General features: G+C 39.3%; 1 protein-coding gene across 27 annotated transcripts in view; it reads left to right on the top strand.

Moving 5' to 3' along the window:
• The window catches only part of SECISBP2 (SECIS binding protein 2), a 46,723-nt gene that overhangs the window by 12,304 nt on the left and 14,970 nt on the right, over window positions 1–19,449 (top strand). For 20 of the 27 annotated variants that reach the window (XR_012670881.1, XR_012670882.1, XR_012670883.1 and 17 more), the window contains 11 exons: window positions 3,850–3,951; window positions 5,821–5,940; window positions 6,648–6,722; window positions 7,128–7,260; window positions 9,870–10,039; window positions 11,624–11,762; window positions 12,218–12,347; window positions 14,740–14,960; window positions 15,706–15,860; window positions 16,338–16,539; window positions 18,925–19,010. Coding sequence is in view for 24 of the 27 variants with exons in the window: in XM_075136734.1 (XP_074992835.1) it covers window positions 3,850–3,951; window positions 5,821–5,940; window positions 6,648–6,722; window positions 7,128–7,260; window positions 9,870–10,039; window positions 11,624–11,762; window positions 12,218–12,347; window positions 14,740–14,960; window positions 15,706–15,860; window positions 16,338–16,539; window positions 18,925–19,010 (1,533 nt within the window). In the remaining 3 variants the exon portion in view is untranslated. Of the gene's footprint in view, window positions 1–3,849; window positions 3,952–5,820; window positions 5,941–6,647; window positions 6,723–7,127; window positions 7,261–9,869; window positions 10,040–11,623; window positions 11,763–12,217; window positions 12,348–14,739; window positions 14,961–15,705; window positions 15,861–16,337; window positions 16,540–17,329; window positions 18,818–18,924; window positions 19,011–19,449 lie in introns of those variants that run through there. The other 7 variants (XM_075136739.1, XM_075136727.1, XM_075136741.1 and 4 more) reach the window with 3 other exon arrangements.

Here is a 19,449-nt window from a genome sequence, read left to right as displayed (position 1 = left end):
ACTGAAATCCGTGATGTGGATGCAGCATCTGTTGTGGCAGTGGGGGACACCTTTCAAACCCTCCTGGTTTGCTGGGAATGCTTGTGTGCTCATCAGTTTGAAAATGAGTGAGACGCTTGTATGATGCTCTTGAAATAGAAGAGCATGAAAGGATCATACACACGGAACTTGTGAGCACCCAGGAGATACAAGAAGGTTCTGCTGTGTGCAGCAACTCACTGGAGCAATATATTGGATCGCTTAGTGGTTTTGTAAAAGTCACTCATTTATAGACACTGTTCGTGAGCATAAATGGATGCATTTGGGGAAAAGTAATCCTGTCTTTCCATACACAGTGATAGGTCCTGAGCTAAGTATTTTCCCTGAGGGGAAAAAAATTGAAGCTGCTATAGAGAATCAGGTCAGTGCTGTAGTACTGGTCAAACATGCAAACGGTGCTGGGAATTATTAGGAGAATAGAAAAGAAAATGGATTATGACAATACATAAATCCAGGACGTGTTCTAAATATATCTAAATGTAGTGTGGATTTTGTTTTCTTGTGTTTCCCTCACTCCTCACAAAAATATACATACTTGAACTAAAAAAGTTAGATAAAAGGCTCCAAAAATAATCAAAGGTATGAAGTAATTTCTGTGGGAGGCAAGACTGAATAAACTAGGACTTCTCAGTCTGTAAAATAGATGGTTAAATGGGAATCAGAAGTGACAAAGAAATATCTCCTAATTTTGTTTGATGTCCTCTGGTTCTTATAGGCGATGAGTTAAGAGCAAACGTAAGGGGGTATAATGTCACACTGAGTGCTAGATTTTAATTATACGTGTTGCTACAGGATGTTGCAAATGCCAGAAATTTATTTTAATTCAAGAAGTGATTGGATAGACTGAAATAAAAACTTATTCCAGTGAGGGCTATTTAAATGCTTCTGCTTCAAGAAGTCCCTAAGCTGGAAGAGTGTCTGAAAGATTTTTCCCTTTCTTGCAGTCATCTTTTGGCATACTTTCAAGCTTCTTTAAAAATAGTTCATTGAGTGAGGTGTGTCTGTCCTTATGCTAGAGCTTCCTAGCTTGGGCTGTTTAAATGAAGTCTTTCAGGCTGCAGAAGAAGTGTTTGTGTGTTCAGCAGTATTGCATCACAGCTAAAAAGGCCTCTCAGAAAGTGGGAGGAGAAGGAATTGAATGAAAACCAAGCTGGTGGACCAGGATCGTTATGATTGAAGTAGTGGATATAAGGTGACCAGCATAGAGCAAGCTCCAGCCTGTCTGCACTTAGTTAATCTGGAGTCTGGATAATGTATTCTCTGCTAATAAAATTTACTCTTGTGCCTAAGCCTACATAATCACTCGACTGATTTATCTGTTTATTTCCATACTGTAGTCAAGAAATGTTACCCTTTTGCCTGGCCTTTTTGTTCTTCACTGCTCATGTGTTTAAGGCAGACTTGCACAGCTGGAGAAGGAAGAAGAAGGAAGTTGTTTGCAAGGCTGTTAAATGAACCGAAAAACACTCCTTCAGGAGCCATTTACCTCTAATTATTTGTATCAGATGACAACAATAACAAGCTGCTGTTGGAAGCATTTCTCTTGTAAGCTCTTTCAGCCCTGAATTAACCATTCACCATTGTAGTCCTGATTATAGTTGGTGGCACTGCGGTTGGCTTCTGAATTTTTGTACAGTGAAACAAATTATGATGAATGTTTGATAAGCAGGGAGAAAATCATTTGAATGTAGGAAAACTCGGTTTTGAGAATATGGACTTGATAGTTCTTATAGGAAGACTTAAAGGCACAGGAGCAGGCGGTCCCCATGTGCCGCAAGAAGAATGGGCGGAGAAGATGACTGGCCTGGCTGAATAGGGAGCTTTTGCCAGGACTCAGGAAAAAAAGGAGAGTTTACCATTTTTGGAAGAAGGGGCAGGCAACTCAAGAAGAGTACAGGGATCTCGTTAGGTCGTGCAGAGAGGAAATTAGAAAGGTAAAAGCCCTGCTAGAATGCAATCTGGGCACTGTCTTGAGAGACAACAAAAAATGGTTTTACAAATATATTAATGACAAAAAGAGAGCCAAGGAGAATCTCCATCCTTTATTGGATGCGGGGGGAGAACATTGCCACTGAGGACAAGGAAAAGGCTGAGGTACTTAATGACTTCTTTGCCTCAGTCTTTAATAGTCAGAGCAGTTATCCTCAGGGTACTCAGCCCCCTGAGCTGGAAGACAGGGACGGCGAGCAGGATAAACCCCGCCATAATCCAAGAGGAAGCAATTAACGACCTGCTACGTCACCTGGATGGTCACAAGTCTATGGGGCCAGGTAGGATCCACCTGAGGTACTGAGGGAGCTGGTGGAGGAGCTTGCCAAGAGACTGTCCATCATTTACCAGCAGTCCTGGTTAACAGGGGAGGTTCCGGATGACTGGAGGCTTGCCAATGTGACACCCATCTACAAGAAGGGCCGGAAGGAGGATCCAGGGAACTACAGGCTAGTCAGCCTGGGGAAGATGATGGAGCGGTTCATCTTGAGGGCGCTCACAACCCACTCATGTGCGGGACAACCAGGGGATCAGGCCCAGCCAGCACAGGTTCATGGAAGGCAGGTCCTGCTGGACCAACCTGATCTCCTTCTATGACCAGGTGACCCGCCTTGTGGATGAGGGAAAGGCAGTGGATGTGGTCTACCTGGACTTCAGTAAAGCCTTTGACACTGTCTCCCACAGCATTCTCCTAGAGAAGCTGGCGGCTTGTGGCGTGGACGGGTATACTCTTCACTGGGTAAAAAACTGGCTGGACGGCCGAACCCGGAGAGTTGTGGTGAACGGAGTTAAATCCAGTTGGCAGCCGGTCACGAGCGGTGTTCCCCAGGGCTCAGTTTGGGGCTGGTCTTGTTCAATATCTTTATCAACGATCTGGATGAGGGGATCAAGTGCTCCCTCAGTAAGTTTGCAGATGACACCAAGTTGGGCAGGAGTGTTGATCTGCTTGAGGGTAGGAAGGCTCTGCAGAGGGACCTGGACAGGCTGGATCGATGGGTCGAGGCCAACTGTATGAGGTTCAACAAGGCCAAGTGCCGGGTCCTGCACTTTGGCCACAACAACCCCAGGCAACGCTACAGGCTTGGGGAAGAGTGGCTGGAAAGCTGCCTGGAGGAAAAGGACCTGGGGGTGCTGGTCAACAGCTGGCTGAACATGAGCCGGCAGTGTGCCCAGGTGGCCAAGAAGGCCAACGGCATTCTGGCCTGTATCAGAAATAGTGTGGCCAGCAGGAGCAGGGAGGTGATCGTGCCCCTGTACTCCTGGTGAAGCCGCACCTCGAATCCTGTGTTCAGTTTTGGGCCCTCATTATAAGAAAAACATGGAGGTGTTGAAGCGTGTCCAGAGAAGGGCAACGAAGCTGGTGAAGGGCCTGGAGCACAAGTCTTATGAGGAGCGGCTGAGGGAACTGGGGTTGTTTAGCCTGGAGAAGAGGAAGCTGAGGGGAGACCTCATCGTGCTCTACAACTACCTGAAGGGAGGTTGTAGCGAGGTGGGTGTTGGTCTCTTCTGCCAAGTAACTAGCGATAGGATGAGAGGAAATGGCCTCAAGTTGCACCAAGGGAGCTTAGACTGGACATTAGGAGAAATTTCTTCACTGAAAGAGTGGTCAGGCCTTGGAACAGGCTGCCCAGGGAAGTGGTGGAGTCACCATCCCTGGAAGTATTTAAAAGACGTGTGGATGAGGCGCTTAGGGACATGGTTTAGTGAGCATGGTGGTGTTGGGTTGACAGTTGGACTCGATGATCTTAGAGGTCTTTTCCAACCTGTATGATTCTATGATTCTGTGATTCTATAAAATCATCCTCTGATTTATTTGTTTAGGATGCTGAGGAGTTTCCTGATCTGGCAGCTGCTTCTGATAGGAGAAACAGACTAGGACCGCAGAAATCATCGTTTACTCCTGCTGTCAGAAAGCAGTCTGAAGTAAGTAATCTTATGTTATGCGAATGTTAAGAAAATAAGCAGGAAAAGACTGCAAGTTTAAAATGAGACTAAAGGTGAAATTCTTTTGACTAAAGGTAGGTGCTTATCATATAGGGCTCTACCCATGGCAATCCCCTTCGGTACTCTGTAGACAGTGAAGAGCTACTCACTGTATTCATAGATTCATATCATTCCAAAGGAGATATCTTTTTGGGCTCTGAACTGCTGCCTAAACTCTGGGCTACTAATTCCAATATAGACACCTCTGTCGTGGACACTCGAAGTTAGTTGAGATGAATTCTGTTTATTTAGTTTGTTTTTCTACAGGTAGTGTTCTGGTTTAATTTTGCATTTCATAAAAATAATACTAAGGCCGTTTCAGAAGATTTCTGCCTTTGCTGTTTGTTCATATAATCAAATTTCAAGGGCATCTGAACAGTGTAACACTTCGTTTTCAGGTTGTGCAAGGGTAAGAATTTGAGTCCAACATCGATTATAAATCCAAGCTATTTTTTTTTTTACATGTGAAATGAATCCCAAGGATTAATTTGGAAATTCATTCAGGATGGGAATGAATCCCAAACATAAATCACAAGGATTGGAAATATGATTGCTCTTGCAAAGCGAATAACATAAATAATAAAGGTGAAATTCCAGGTTTCTGTTTCTTTGAAACTAGTTTTGCTGCTAGATATTTTTGTCCTTTGTTTTGTTTCACTGTGCATATTGGTGGTTTAAAAAAAAAACCAAACAAACCCAAAACCAAACCAAAAACCAAAAAACCAAAACCCTTGTTTGCTTTGAGGCAGTAAATTGCATTGACAGGGAGGAATGAGCAGCAAAAGGCACAGTAATTGCTCAAACCGTGTTTGTTATAAAGGAAGTGCTATACAGACTTGCACCTCAAAAGAGAGAAACCTTTTAGCTTTGTAGGCGTAAGTGGGATATAACCTCTCAAAGCTTACGTAAGTTGTAGAGACGTGATCATTAAGCCACTCATACTCCTCTAACAAATATTTGAAGATGAAGTTGCCTGGCTGTTTTTTTCTTCCAAATCTGAAAAAAAGATGGAAATCATGAGTCTGATTTAGTAGTGTGGCAGCCAATAAATGATCGCACTTTTAGAAGGCCACAATAAGGTCTCCCCAGAGCCTTCTCTTCTTCAGGCTGAACAACCCCAAGTCTCTCCATCTTTTATCGTAGGAGAGGTGTTCCAGCCCTCTGACCATTTTTGTGGCCTCCTCTGGACCTGCTTTAACAGGTCTATGTCTTTCTTGTGCTGGGGACCCCAGAGCTGAACGCAGTACTCCAGATGGGGTCTCACAAGAGCCAGATAATGGGGGAGAATCACCCCCCTCAATCTGCCAGCCACACTCCTTTTTACGCAGCCCAGGATAGAGTTGGCTTTCTGGGCTGCGAGCACACATTGCCAGCTTATGTCCAGTTTTTCATCCACCAGTATGCCCAACGCCTTCCATGCAGGGCTGCTCTCAATCCATTCAACCCCAGCCTGTATTGATACTGGGGATTGCCCCAAGCCAGGTCCAGAACCTTGCACTTGGCCTTGTTGAAATTCATGAAATTCACACAGGCACACTCCTCAAGCCTGTCAAGGTCGCTCTGGATGGCATCCCTTCCCTGAAGCCTGTCAACTGTATTACTCAGCTTGGTGTCATTCACAAACTTGCTGAGGGTGCAGTCCATTTGAATTTAATATCATCTTCGTTGTACCCTTTTCCATGTGTCTTTAAATATTTTCTATGTTCTATGTTCCATTTGAATTTAATATCATCTTCATTGTACCCTTTTCCGTGTGTCTTTAAATATTTTCTCTTCCTCCTTGTCACCTTTTGTGTCTAAATTTCAAAGATCCATCTCCCCGAAGAGCCTTGGGATAGTCGATCTCCCACACTGGATGGAACTCCCAAGGTGGATGGACTATCAGGGACGCAAGCTTCATCTTCTATGTTAGAAAGAAAGAAAATGCAGGTAAATGCATTCATGTTTGAAAATAAGTTTACAACTCAAAATGACAAATGAAATCAGCATATTTAAAAATAAGACTAAGTCCAAGCTCATTTGCGATTGTATTCATACTTTGTCATTCATACTTTGAGACAAGTGACAAGATCCTCTTGATTAGAAGTCCTCAATGGTAGTAATTGCTAGCTGCCAGTTTGTGATACAGTGTTTAGGGAAAAATAGTAGCTTTTCATTAATGCCTGCAAGTTTCAGGTATCAGGAATCTTTCTTTCACCTGTCTTATTTGATCATGACATAAATCCAGTCCAAACTGATTGTCTTAAGGAGTTGGGAACCTCTTAAAAGTGGTTCTGCTAGGCAGAGGCAAGGAGATCCAGTTAGCCTGGGGCAAGAAGAAGAACTACGGAGCAACAGTGAATAAGTAGTTCCATCTTGGTGAGTAGGTTCTGGCATAGCTGTGATGCAAGGTGAGATCCTAGGCTCAGAAGGACCAGGATTCCTTAACCCTATTGTAACAGAAGCTATACTGAATTGATTCTCCAGGATAAGACTTCTAAAAGTACAAAATCTGTGAGTCATTTCCTTAGCATGTTCTGCCCTCGTAGTTTGCCCTTTCGTAGTCTTTGCTAGACGATTCATTTGTAATCTTCTTATATTCTGAATCATTAAATGTGTGCCAAGTGTGGGACACCGCTTTTGTCTTCTCTTCAAAGCAGACACAAAGATTACTGCTTATGAGGAGATGGTCCTTAAAGATGGTGACCTCCCTTTTTAATAAGGCATTGAAGGTAATGACATATGTGTGTTCCAATCACATATCCTGGAAGATTCACAGAGTAGTTTTTCTGTACTTTTAACAAAACTTTCAATTCTGGTAAGCCTTTTTTCTTTTTCAAAGATAGGTGGCAGTCTGACCAAAGTGGGAGCCTGACACAAAGCAACTTCTTTATTAAAGACTTTATGCTTTTATGCTTTATTTGAGTAGCTATTCAGAAGTTATTTGAACTGTTTCTGATTTTTTTATTTTTCACATTAAAGTTGATGTGTATTTAAAGATCAAAATACTTCACTGAATGAAGCTAAAAATCTAAAGTATCGTGGATGAAGATGTTGAGTGTATTACACACCATACAAAATACAGTCTTTACATTCTGAAATGGAGGGCCTTATTAATTGGTATTGAACTTGTTCAGGAAACATCCAGGAGCAGTGGTAAGAAGAGTCAAATTCCTGTGCAATTGGATTTGGGTGGCATGCTGGCAGTCTTGGAGCAGAAGCAGCAAACAGAGAAGTCAAAACAGTCTTCTAAACCTGTGGTGTTTTCAGGTATTGGTTACGATGAAATTTCCTTTCTTTCAACTTGAGTTGTTTTTAAGTATTCAGATGTTAAATGTAGCCTGATTTCTGATCTGTAATGATCTCTGAATATGCAGGCAGGAACACAGTTCACAAGATACAAGAGGAAATGAAGATTCTTTTAAATAAAATTTTAAAAAGCAAGGCAATCTGAATTGTTTGGAGGAAGACTTGGGGCAAGAAAAACCTTCAGGACAATGATTTGTAAAAGAATACCATATATAAATACGAGAGGTGATTGAAATTTAGCTTTGACGAAAATACTAATGTTTGTGGAGGTTTTTGCTTTGTCTCAAATGTGTGTGTTACTGTTGTGATGTGAACCTGCAGGAAGGGGCTACACAGTAACAAAGGCTTTCTTAAGCACCTCTGATGCTAGAAATCCTAGAGCTGTAACTTGAGTGAAAAAGCTCCTTTGCGAACACAGGGGTTATGTGAGAGTCAATCAGCCCAAGCCAAAGGATGAGTTCTGCCATGCCTGATAATTGTGAAGTAATTGCTGTTAACAAAATGCTAGGTTTTGGTGATGGAGAGAATCTTTCAGACCTTTTGGGTGCCTAACCAGGAAGCAGAAACAAATAGCTCAGTGTCTTTTTCATTGTAGGTCAAAATTTAGTCTTGGCTATGTTAGCGTAGTATATTTTACAGAAAAAAACATGATGTTTGCTAGGATTTAATGATGATAAAATTTCTCTCCTTATTTCAGTAAAGAATTTTTTTAAAAATTATATCAGAAAGAGAGCTAATTACGAGAGAATTCATCTCACAACGTTTAATGTGATAGCTGAGCTTTTAAATAAAAAGCTCAAAATACCAAGCATTGATGAGATTTTCCTTCACTCGCTGAGAGAACTTGTAAGATGCTTTTTAAAATTCTTTTTCTGCAATTGATCTCTTTTTTCATTTGAGTCAGTCAAACTCAATGCTGCAGTGGTGCTAATAACCAGTTTTGTTTATATAAAATTACACAGTGCTGGATTGGCGAGTAGATGGTGGAGCACAAAGGTATACACAATACCTGTTTTCTAATATTAAATTGCCTGTGTCTGAATCTGCTGCAGAAGAGAAATTGATGTGTCGTGTTTGTATCCTGGAAGTGTAAGGCAGATGTTACCTCAGCTTTATACTTTTTTTCAACATTCAGCGCACCGGTTAAATTGATGTGTACCAAAATGTGGCATTGTGCTGACCTCTGTAACCAGAAGAGAAGCACAGTGAACAAGAAGAGCAAGGAGTATGACTGTAGACAAAGTTATTTCATTCCACTTATGTTATTTACCAAATGAAGTAGTATGCATGGACAGCATGGTAAAGCAGTAATTATTTGAATTTAAATTAAGTTTTGGAAATGCATCAATTGTGCAAAATGACACAAACTGTTAAAGCCATCAAGCTCAGGAACATGAGAACTCTCTGAATTTGAAATGAAGAGGTTATGTACACAGTGAAGGAAATGCCGTGTGTCAGCAGGACGTATACTTACGTACTGCTTCAAACCCAGATTCAATTCTTGTAGCCACCTATGCTAACACACTGCACAACGTTCTTGGTAGTGTTCTCAATTTGCCTTTGTTACACTGAGCCAAAACAGAAAAGTTGCAGTGTAGAAGTTTTATGAAGTAAACTGTTTATGCTAATAGTACTGTATGTGGTGTTGGAGGATCAGCATGTAAATACTTTGGAAGCAGTAAATGAAGGTGGCTTAAGACAAGCTGCCAGAAGCTTTGGATGTTTTTTTAGGGGAGAAAAGTTGCCTGAGGCACAAAGGTGTCAAGCTCATTTCACTGATACTTACTTATCCTCTTCATTGACTTGCTAATGTAACCTGGTTTATATTGCAGGTAACTAAAGTTTGACAAAGTGCTCTCACATGATACAGCAATTCCTACTGATAGCAAGTTGAGAAGGGAGACTAGGGTGTGAGGTCATGGTTTGGAAGGTCCAGTTTCAGTGATTTGGCCAGTCATTTAAAGCTTCTGTGCTCTAAACCCTCTGAAAAATGCAAGTAAAGTAGACATCTCCTGAGAGCTGTGCTGGCTAAGCAAAAGAGACTCAGCTGTAGCTTTGCATTACTCATTACCCATCTGCAAATGAACTTCATCCAACTTCATTAAGGCATAACAAATGGTAGAAGTGCCCCAGATTATTTACAGCAATTAAATGTAAAATCTGTAATACTGCAACTCAGTATTTATCTTAACGCAGTACAGAATCTGTGGAGGAGGAAATGCCATTACCGTGAAACATGGAGATTCCTGAAGGTTTATGAAGCCAACATGGCATGGTGTTGAAGGTAGCTTGGAGTGCAGCGTTTGCAAATTCTGCTTTTGACATTTTAGGGACAGAGCTTGTGATTCTAGTTGTATAATAAAAGTAGAAGACATGTCAGTCTTTTGGGAGAAGTGTCTTTATTAAATAACATTGTTTAATGACACAGGATTGCCTATAAATATTCTTAATAGCAACACAACACAAATTTAATGTGTATACTAGCCCTAATCCAGTCATTAAACTTGCATTGGATTCTAGTTTTGGTATTTGTTACAGTTGTCTGATGCAGACTTTTTTCTTAATCTCAGTTGGTGGTGCCATACCATTGCTTTCTAAAGAACCTGCTACAGCCACAAAAAGTCATCGGTTAAACCAAGGAAAGATGCCTCATAATCCTTTGGATTCCAGTGCTCCTTTGGTAAAGAAAGGGAAACAGAGAGAAGTGCCTAAAGCAAAGAGACCAACACCTCTTAAAAAGGTGCTCATATTTTTACCTTAAATAGTACAATATAGGCTAATGTAATTTCAGTATTACTCTATGAGACTGTTAAACCTTCTGGTATGGAGATCTGCATCTAAGTGTCCACTTGTCTAAATGCAATTTTAGCTTTCCTTGGTTTAAAAAAGGGGAGAGGGGGATGGGGGAGAAGAGGGGAGTCTTGCTAAATAGCATATACAAATTCCCCCAAAATATATTTTCTCACTTAAATCACTTGATAGCTGAAGAAGTGCCACTACAAAAGTGTCCGCACATCATTGGTACAGGGGGACATCCAGAGAAATCTTACTTGGTTTGGAAAAGATATGCTTATTTGCAGGACTGGGGAGAATGGATTAAACAAAGGTAGTATTTAATGTTTCTGTGCTCTTCCAAGCTAGAGTTTCAGCTGATTCTGCAGCAACTAGTGTTAGATCCACCTGGCGAATTCTCTTGTATCTTCCCTCTTTGCCCATTCACGTTGCTTCCTGTCATGTCTTCTATACAGAGGATTTTGATATACCACTCCGTTGCTATGTCACTTTTTGGTCTAGAACAATTCTTACAGAGCTAGTGAAGGTAGTTTAGTGGTCATTCTGTGCTGCTTAATTGAATTTGAGAACTGTAAAATATAAACAACATATAACAAACTCCCGGGGGGGGGGGGGGGGTGATGCAGTGTCTTCTGGCTGTTCTATCTTCTTTCCATCTATTTTCCAAAGTAGGTTTGAGAAGACAAAGATTGCTTTGTCTGTGTAATATCTGTGTTCTGAGTATGGTAGGGAGCTTATTTTTGGTCTTTGTTCATCTTTGACAAATGCAAATGGAGAAATTTACTTGTGCAATTAGATTCTGTGTGTAATTAATTACAAATTTTGGGTAGATTAGCTGAGCTAGTGGTCATATGTACAATAACTGCTTCTTAGCAGCTATGAAAGCAGAGAAGGAAGTTGAGTTTCAGGAAACTGATTAGTGCTTTCACCTACGGTAGCATGTCTGGATCCAGCTTATGTCTTACTTTCCTTCCCTCCGTGTACCACACTTGGCTTAGCTATCCATGGTAATTTCTTTTTTTCTTCAACCAGCAAATTCAGAGACAGCGATCTATTAGACCAACTCAAGATTTTTAACAGGGGAATAAGGGAATAACTGTGCACATATCTATATCTGTATCTATATCTATATCTATATCTATGTACTTGAGTGTTTGGCTGAATTGCTACAAACTGACAGTCTGAAGGAGAAAGATAAAGAGGGAGACTTTTTCACCTGCTTCTCTGCATTGAAGCAATTTGTTGCTTTAACTTTAGTTCTGCTCTTGTAGTTGATCCCTAGTAATTATTTTCTCCACCCAGGCACTGGTAAATATGGAAAAAGTCCTTTTCTATGTAGATTTAGGGAATATCTTTCCTTCTTTTTATGTGCAAATTAAAAAACCTCCAAATGTTGTAAACTTTGAATGATCCTGCCAAACTTCTTTATGAATGGACTGTACGTAAACACTTGGTAAGAGAAACTGCTCTGTTATTGATATGACATGGAATTGATTTGGCTTATATATATATATGTATATATTTGTTTTAGATTATTCTGAAGGAAAGAGAACAACGAAAACAGCGACACCTGTTAGAACAGACAGCAGTACCAAAAGATGAAAATAATATTTGTCAGTCTGCAGAAAATATTACTGAAGATGAAACACTTCTACAGGATAGTCAAGCAGGTATCTTTCAACAGAAGGCTATAATACAGTATGTAGATGGAGATTTAAGAGTGAGCGCACTTAGTACTTTCAAAAATGTGTACCAAATACTGCCAAATGAAAACTGTAACTTCAGAATTTTCTAAGATTTAGCTTGGGCTTATCTAGAGTTTAAAGTATGCCAAAGCTGAGAGTCAATGTAGTTCAGTAATTGGGATTCTGATTACTGTTCCACACTTTTATACCTGTTGGATTTACTATGTTGTAATGAGAGTCCCTGCATCTCTCTGGCAATTTGTTTAAAAAGAGGTGTAATAATAAAAACCAAGAGATAAAAATGTATGACCTGTTTCCCTACTACCACAGACTGTTGTAATACTGAAGTAATGACTCTTCAAGAGATATTTGACAAGTTAGTCTCTTCACAATGCTTTTTGGTCTCTCTTTTTATTGAAATATCTTTATTTACATGATAGCTGTTCCTGTAACGCAAGTTGCTGAAGGGTTTCTGGAGAATACGGGGATCAAGGAATCTACAGAAGGTTCTATGACTTCAAAGCAGCCAACCTCCAATTTTCCAAAAATCCATAGTAGGAATTTTAGAGAGTAAGTATTGATTGTATTGATGTCTCTTTTTCCACAGTACCATGAATATGGCATTTTTCAGACAAGATACTTTAATTGCATTGTGTGCAACACTAACTGGAGTTTAGACTGAAGGTTCTAAATATTTTTTTCAGTTTTTCTGTAAGCTGACACACAAACAAAGAAATGATATCCAGAGAAATAGTCTGTACATTGTTGTAATTCTCACTTCAAAATGCATATTCCATGAAGGAGAAAAAAAAAAAGATCAGAAATTCATTAGAGGCTAAGGAAGGAAAAGGAGCTACTGTTGAAGTATAAGTACCTTATTTTAAATAAATGGAGTACCAGCTTAATATTTAAGAAAAAGAGCAGTTGTTGTGGTTTAACCCCAGCCGGCAACTAAGCACCACACAGCCGCTTGCTCACTGCCCCCCTGGTGGGATGGGGGAGAGAATCAGAAGGGTAAAAGTGAGAAAACTTGTGGGTTGAGATAAAGACAGTTTAATAGGTAAAGCAAAAGCCGTGCACGTGAGCAAAGCAAAACAAGGAATTCATTCACTACTTCCCATCGGCAGGCAGGTGTTCAGCCATCGCCAGGAAAGCAGGGCTCCATCACGCGTAACGGTTACTCGGGAAGACAAACGCCATCACTCCAAACATCCCCTGCTTCCTTCTTCTTCCCCCAGCTTTATATGCTGAGCATATATTCCATTCATATGGTATGGAATACCCCTTTGGTCAGTTGGGGTCAGCTGTCCTGGCTGTGTCCCCTCCCAACTTCTTGTGCACCCCCAGCCTCCTCGCTGGTGGGGTGGGGTGAAAAACAGAAAAGGCCTTGACACTGTGCAAGCACTGCTCAGCAGTAACGAAAACATCCCTGTGTTATCAACACTGTTTTCGGCACAAATCCAAAACACAACCCCATACTAACTACTGTGAAGAAAATTAACTCTATCCCAGGCAAAACCAGCACAGTAGTACACCTTACTTATTTTTAGTGCATACTTTGGTTTTCTGCTTCCAGACCAAGTGGCAAAAATATAAAGAATGTGACTAGCCAGATGACATTTTCATGTTGTGGCTAGGCAGAGAAATAAAGGGAAGATTTATGGGTTATTATGTGCAAACACTTTCAGTTTTGTTTAAATAGATGTGTATACATGTTCCCTTATAAAAGAAGAAATAGTCATTACTGTATGTGAAGAGGTCAGAGATCCAGTCATGACAGTTTAAAACAGTTACTTTATGTAAGCAGTGTTTTAACTTTCTGTTTTCCTCCTATAAAGACATCACTGGCCTTTTTGCAGTTCACGTTATAGTAAACGTTAATATTGATGCAGCCATTCTTTATCTTCCTGATGCCATGTGTTAGCTCTAATTTAACTTTTAATTGCATTAAAAATTATTTAATTTATGTCTATGCAACACTGTTTTACTGAAAGCATAGTTTGAGTTAAATATGTACAGGGCAACTCAGTCCTGCCTATTATAGGATGTAGAGCATTCAGCAAAGCTTAGAATATTTTGTGTCTTTAGATTAGATTTTCAGTGTTTTAGTAGACTTGTCTTTGAGACTTGGTGAAATCAACTGGAAATAGTAAATAAAAACTCTTGTACCTTAAATAAAATTTTGAGCTAATTGTATCTGTAAGATCCAGGATAGGTCTTGCGATCTCTTCTCATGATCTTACATGATTTTGCCACTTGGCATCTTTCTGTTGACTGTGCAGTTCAGGTATCTTTAGTTTTTCTCTTTGAGACCCTTCTTTACTGAACAATTCTTTGTGTAGAAGATGGGGGAAAAAAAAAAATTTGAAACCCTGATCTTTCCCAGGGAATACTGGAAGGATTAAGTACATCCGTTTTTATTCTTTCCTTACGAACACCACAAGGCTGTAGTCTGATAAGCGAAATGGGATGACAGACAAAAGTACGAATCTGGGGAGGAGGAATTTGATCCAGGTTTCCATCTTTGTTATAAGTAGCCTTGTATTTATAGAAATAAATTAGAATTTTATACTTTGGTTGCTGTTTATTGATTTATATAGATCAAAATAAGCCCTGAGAAAAATGCTTCAACAGAAAGACATATGTACATATATATTTATTGGTATTAAAAAAAAAATATATATAGGTTTATTGTACATGTGTGTATGTATTTTTAGTATAGTTTAGTAGGGGGGCCAGATACCACAAGTGACAAAACTTTCTGTAAATTCTCAGCCACTGAAAAAAATCTTAAGTAAATTTTTGTTTCATGTATATAACAAGTGTGTTTGGAGTGGAAATAGAAAAAAAGACAAAGACATAGAATAGAATAAAATATGTTTATATTTTACGTACTACATATTTATGTGTTTCATATTTGTAATTTTAGGGTTTTTAATATTTAATTGATTCTTTCTTTCAGTTATTGCAGCCAGGTACTTAGTAAAGAAGTTGACAGTTGTGTGACAGATCTCTTAAAAGAACTGGTTCGTTTCCAAGATCGCTTGTATCAGAAAGACCCAGTAAAGGCCAAGATAAAACGCAGGCTTGTTATGGGTCTTAGAGAAGTTTTGAAACACCTGAAGCTGAAAAAACTGAAGTGCGTCATCATCTCTCCTAACTGTGAAAAGATTCAGTCAAAGGGTAAATAAGTTTTAAAAAAAAAAAAGTTTGTTTAATAAAAGAAATATAAAAAAGCAGGATCAGTATATTGGCAGCAGTATTATTATTGGAGGAACTTACCTGAGTAGCCTTTGAAATCCAGTCATATAAAGGTGCCTTCCTTCTTCAGGTTGTTCACTGCTGCGCAGCTGAAGTGTGAGCTGAGTCAAGGCTATCTGGGGGGTGGGGGGGTGGGGGGTTTCTGAAACTGGGATCTGTTTAGCTACCGATTTGCAGTGCAGCGGCACAAAAGATTGCACTGGCACAGCTGAGAAGAGACAAAGGTTACTGACGCCAGCTGTGCCACCACAAGAAGTCCTGCTGTACCTTTTAGGCCACAGATTGACAAGAAGTTGTCAGTGGTAGTTTGTTTAAAATTTGTTGTAATTATTGTCATTATTTTCTGTTAACTTTTAAATAATTTCTTAGCAGCTGGGTCTTTTTTTTAATACTAGATTAGACTATACTACACATATAACAAAACACGGAATAGTTGCAGTCTAAGGATACTGCTAATTAAGAATTAAGAAAAAAAATGTCAAATTCTCCTTTAAAAATGGACATCTAACGCTATTATTGAGATCCTTGTGTTTTTCTATAAACTCTTCTAATTTCAAAATGCACCCATAATCTTGGGATATTTTTTGCCATCTTTTAACAGTACTGTCCTTTAGTTATAACCAGCTTGAGTAGTGTCATTCTTTGCTAATTCTGTTGTCTGCTCCAGGTGGGCTGGATGATACTCTACACAGCATTATCGACTGTGCCTGTGAACAGAATATCCCGTTTGTTTTTGCCCTTAACCGCAAGGCCCTTGGCCGCTGTGTGAACAAAGCAGTGCCAGTGAGTGTGGTGGGAATTTTTAGCTATGATGGGGCTCAGGTAGGTTGAAATATGTAGGTTCATGTTTTTGTTTAGCTTTACTTTTTCACCTGTACGGGGGAAAAAACTCGGACTTTTTACCTGTAAGGGGCAAAAAAAATACTCTGACTTTAAGGTTTTGTTTGTTTGTTTTGCTTTTGCATACTTATACTCTCTATCCCAAGTCAGTGGCTGATATGAAAAATTGATTTTAGAAGTACAGCCACTCATTACTGTTTAAAAAAGTAGTTTGGCCATCTCTTCCTGACATCCTCTCCATCTAGATCTCTTTCCAAAATTTTTTTTTCAAGAGAATTGGTGTTTTTATAAATGCTTATAAATGTTTTGGTTTTCATGTCTTTATACATACTTAGCTGCTCAACTTTTATATGTGAACATATATGTTCTGAATAAGGAATATTCATTACAGATCTTTTCATGGAGATGTTAAAACTTACTGTATGATTTAAGTTCTGCTGATATTTTATATTTCTATAGGACCATTTTCATAGAATGGTACAACTGACAACAGAGGCCAGGAAGGCCTACAAAGACATGATAGCAGCTTTAGAGGAAGAAGCTGAAGCAGGACTAAGAGAAACCCAACCCAGCATCTTAACCACTGAATATGAAAAAAATGGCGTATCAGAAACTAGTAAAACATCTTCCAAGGACTCTGATGAGGATGTACCAAATTACAGTGAGTATTTACTGACTTGGTTTTGGTTCAGTTTTCATTCAAAGTGCTCTTCAGTTCTACCATTTTCACTGAAACCAATGACACCTGGCACTTTAGTGGTAAGGGGGGAAATTCTGCTTTTCTGTGGTTTCCCCCCACCCCCCTAATTTTATAAACCTGAGATCAGCTCTTGCTGAGAAGGTCTTAGAGAAGATTCCTCTCTGAAATCCACTGATCGCAGGCGGTACTCATTGCTTTGCTCAAGGGGGTTTAACAGAGCTCCTTATTATTTCTATTTATTAAAAATCCTCTCAGTTTTTTTCCTAGAAGTGCATACTCTGTAACTATAGTCAACTTAAGTGTTGTATTGAAGCCTGTTTGAGATGCAGCTTTGTGTCCAAAAGTGTTCAAGTTTTGTAAAGGCCTTCCCCTTCTAGAAACACATTCCTCCAGCTTTACTCATACAGTCACCAGACGACGACAGTTATCATCACAGATACTAGGCAACTTAAAACTTCTTTGAAAGTTTTGAAAACTTCCGAGTTTTTTCAAAGTTGGATCCACTTTCAGAGTTAGCCTTGCTTAAGTAGGGGACTGGACACAAGGACCTCAATGGATGCCGTCACTCCTAAAGTATTCTTTCATGCGTCATCTGATGTTGTGTGGTGTACATGCCAACATGCCCATGTGCCAACTTATGTCAGCATTTACAGGAAGTAGAGAATCAGTGTGACGTTTCATTTTAAGTTAATCCTCGAGTATTATACAGTAACCTGTTTGTTGTTTTTTTTTTTATTCTAATATTCCCTAGTTAAAATCTGGAAGAGAAAACTTGAAGAAGAGTATAACCCATATGCACTGGAACTGGAAAAGAGTGCAACTGCTGACATGGTGATAGTGAATTCAGAAGAGCATCAGTAAACCCAGATCCAATTCTATTGGGCTTTTAATTTTTTTTTTTTTTAGACCCCTAGGAAGAGGGTAGCAAAATGAAATAATTTAAGAAATAGCTGAAGTCAAGTAAACTGTTCTGAATCCCTTTAAGCAAAATACACAGTGGAGCACATGAGGCACTGGCTAATGCTTTTACATTCTATGTATTTGGCTGATTACTATAGCAGATGACAACAGCAAATTGTCTTAGCAGATGACAACAGCAAATCGTCAAGCCCTGAACTGGCTTGGCATACTTTAATGGTTTTATGGACTAGCGCTGATTTGTTAGTGATACAATATACCAAAAGAACTTGCTAGAAAAATAACTTTATTTGGGAAGAGGTTCCATGAGCCAGAAGGTTGGAGCTTGTGGGGAGTTGCTTTTTATTTTTAACTCTTGTTTAAAGAACTTAAACTGTTTTTTGATTGTGGGTTTGTTTCTTTTTTTTTTCTTCTAAATAGACCTGCTTAGGTGGGCGGGCTGGCATCAATGTCACTTTCTTCCAGTGAGCAAGAAATTGATTCTGGGCAGGCAGCTTAATTGAAAATAATTAAGGACGGCCATGATGACAAAGTTCCCAGTTAGCTCTGTGATATTTTGTTCTTCCGGGATCATATAGCAGGTGTAAAAGAGAGAGCATGGACTGCAAAGGTCTGAAATTCCTGAAGTGAAAATGCTCTGTTTAGAAATTTTATAAAGTTGATCAAGTGTGCAGTGATGATGTTTCTGATGCTACTGAGGCTAGTTTATCACAGGTCCTGCTTTAAAGTTAGAGGATATTGAAGCACAGCAAATGTGCAAGCCTGTTATCCTAGCTGTACCTTCTCCATGCCGACAGACTCCTCATTCCTTCAGTTTGGGGTTGTGTCGGTGTATATATATATGTAAGAGTTTTTGATCAATCTCAGTTTGTATCTTAGGTAGGGAAAATTTGTATCTTCTAAGAAATAAAATTTTAAGAACAAAATGTGCTCATAATGATGGTGAAGCACCTTAGTGGGAATGTCCTATATAAATACCGTTGTTTACAAGTGGCAGACATTAAGAGGAGAAGCTTAAAGAAAGTAATTGGAGGATGCACGTGTAACTTCTGTCAGCTGTTCTGAAAGATGATATCGATGCCATGTGCTGCTGCCAGCATCTCTGAAGCGTGTCTATAGGTGCTTCACCACATTGAACATTTGTAGTGCAATACTTTGGAGAGTAGCTGCCTTCTTGTGAAGTTAGAAGTGATATAAAAACTTTAAATAATTTTGAAATTCAAACAATTTTGTAGACTGTAAATTGTATAAAATGTGTTACAATATATTGATTCTATAAAATACGGTTGTGACTTAAATAAACTCTTCTGGTGGGCACTTAGTGATACCTGGAATGTCAGTTTGAGGAAGAACATCAGTAAGGGAAGCCAGCCTTAAGCTGAAATGAACAGTTGGTCACTAGTTATGGTGATGATCTTTTTGTATTAGTTTCTTCTAATCTCAAATGGAAATTGAGAATGAAAGATCCCAGTGATGAAGGATGGTTTTGGCCAGCAGATATCCTTGATCCAAAGGTAAGTTGTTATTTATTTTCACTTGTGGCACTTTTTGATACACATCTAAAACTCTGAAACTGCTAAACCTAGTCACTGCATGGAATGGGGACCAGCTGGTGAAGATCATATTTAACAGCTCTTTTTTTTTTTGGCCATATTTTCTATTCTGCCTTACTGTAGAAGAGCATGAAAAGTTACTTTGGAAATGTTACAGGTTGTTCAAAATCTTAGGGAGTTATTTCCTGTTCTTTGAATGTAGCAAAAAAATTCACTATGAGGGTTCACAGCTGTGTTCACTAATTCTGTTACACAAATGTTTTTTCACAAAGTTGAGCTAAACAAAAAATCTGGCAATCTTTTTTTTACTGCTTGCAGTACTTTGCTGCAGAGACAAGGCAAAGCGCAGCTATGCTCATCTAAAACTCTGACCTCAATCTTACAAAGCTTTACCTTCGCA

Source organism: Calonectris borealis, chromosome Z, assembly GCF_964195595.1.
Source record: "Calonectris borealis chromosome Z, bCalBor7.hap1.2, whole genome shotgun sequence".
NCBI classification, from domain to species: Eukaryota; Metazoa; Chordata; class Aves; order Procellariiformes; family Procellariidae; genus Calonectris; species Calonectris borealis.
Note: the sequence above shows the minus strand (reverse complement) of the source record. Positions and strands in the feature narration are given on the sequence as shown.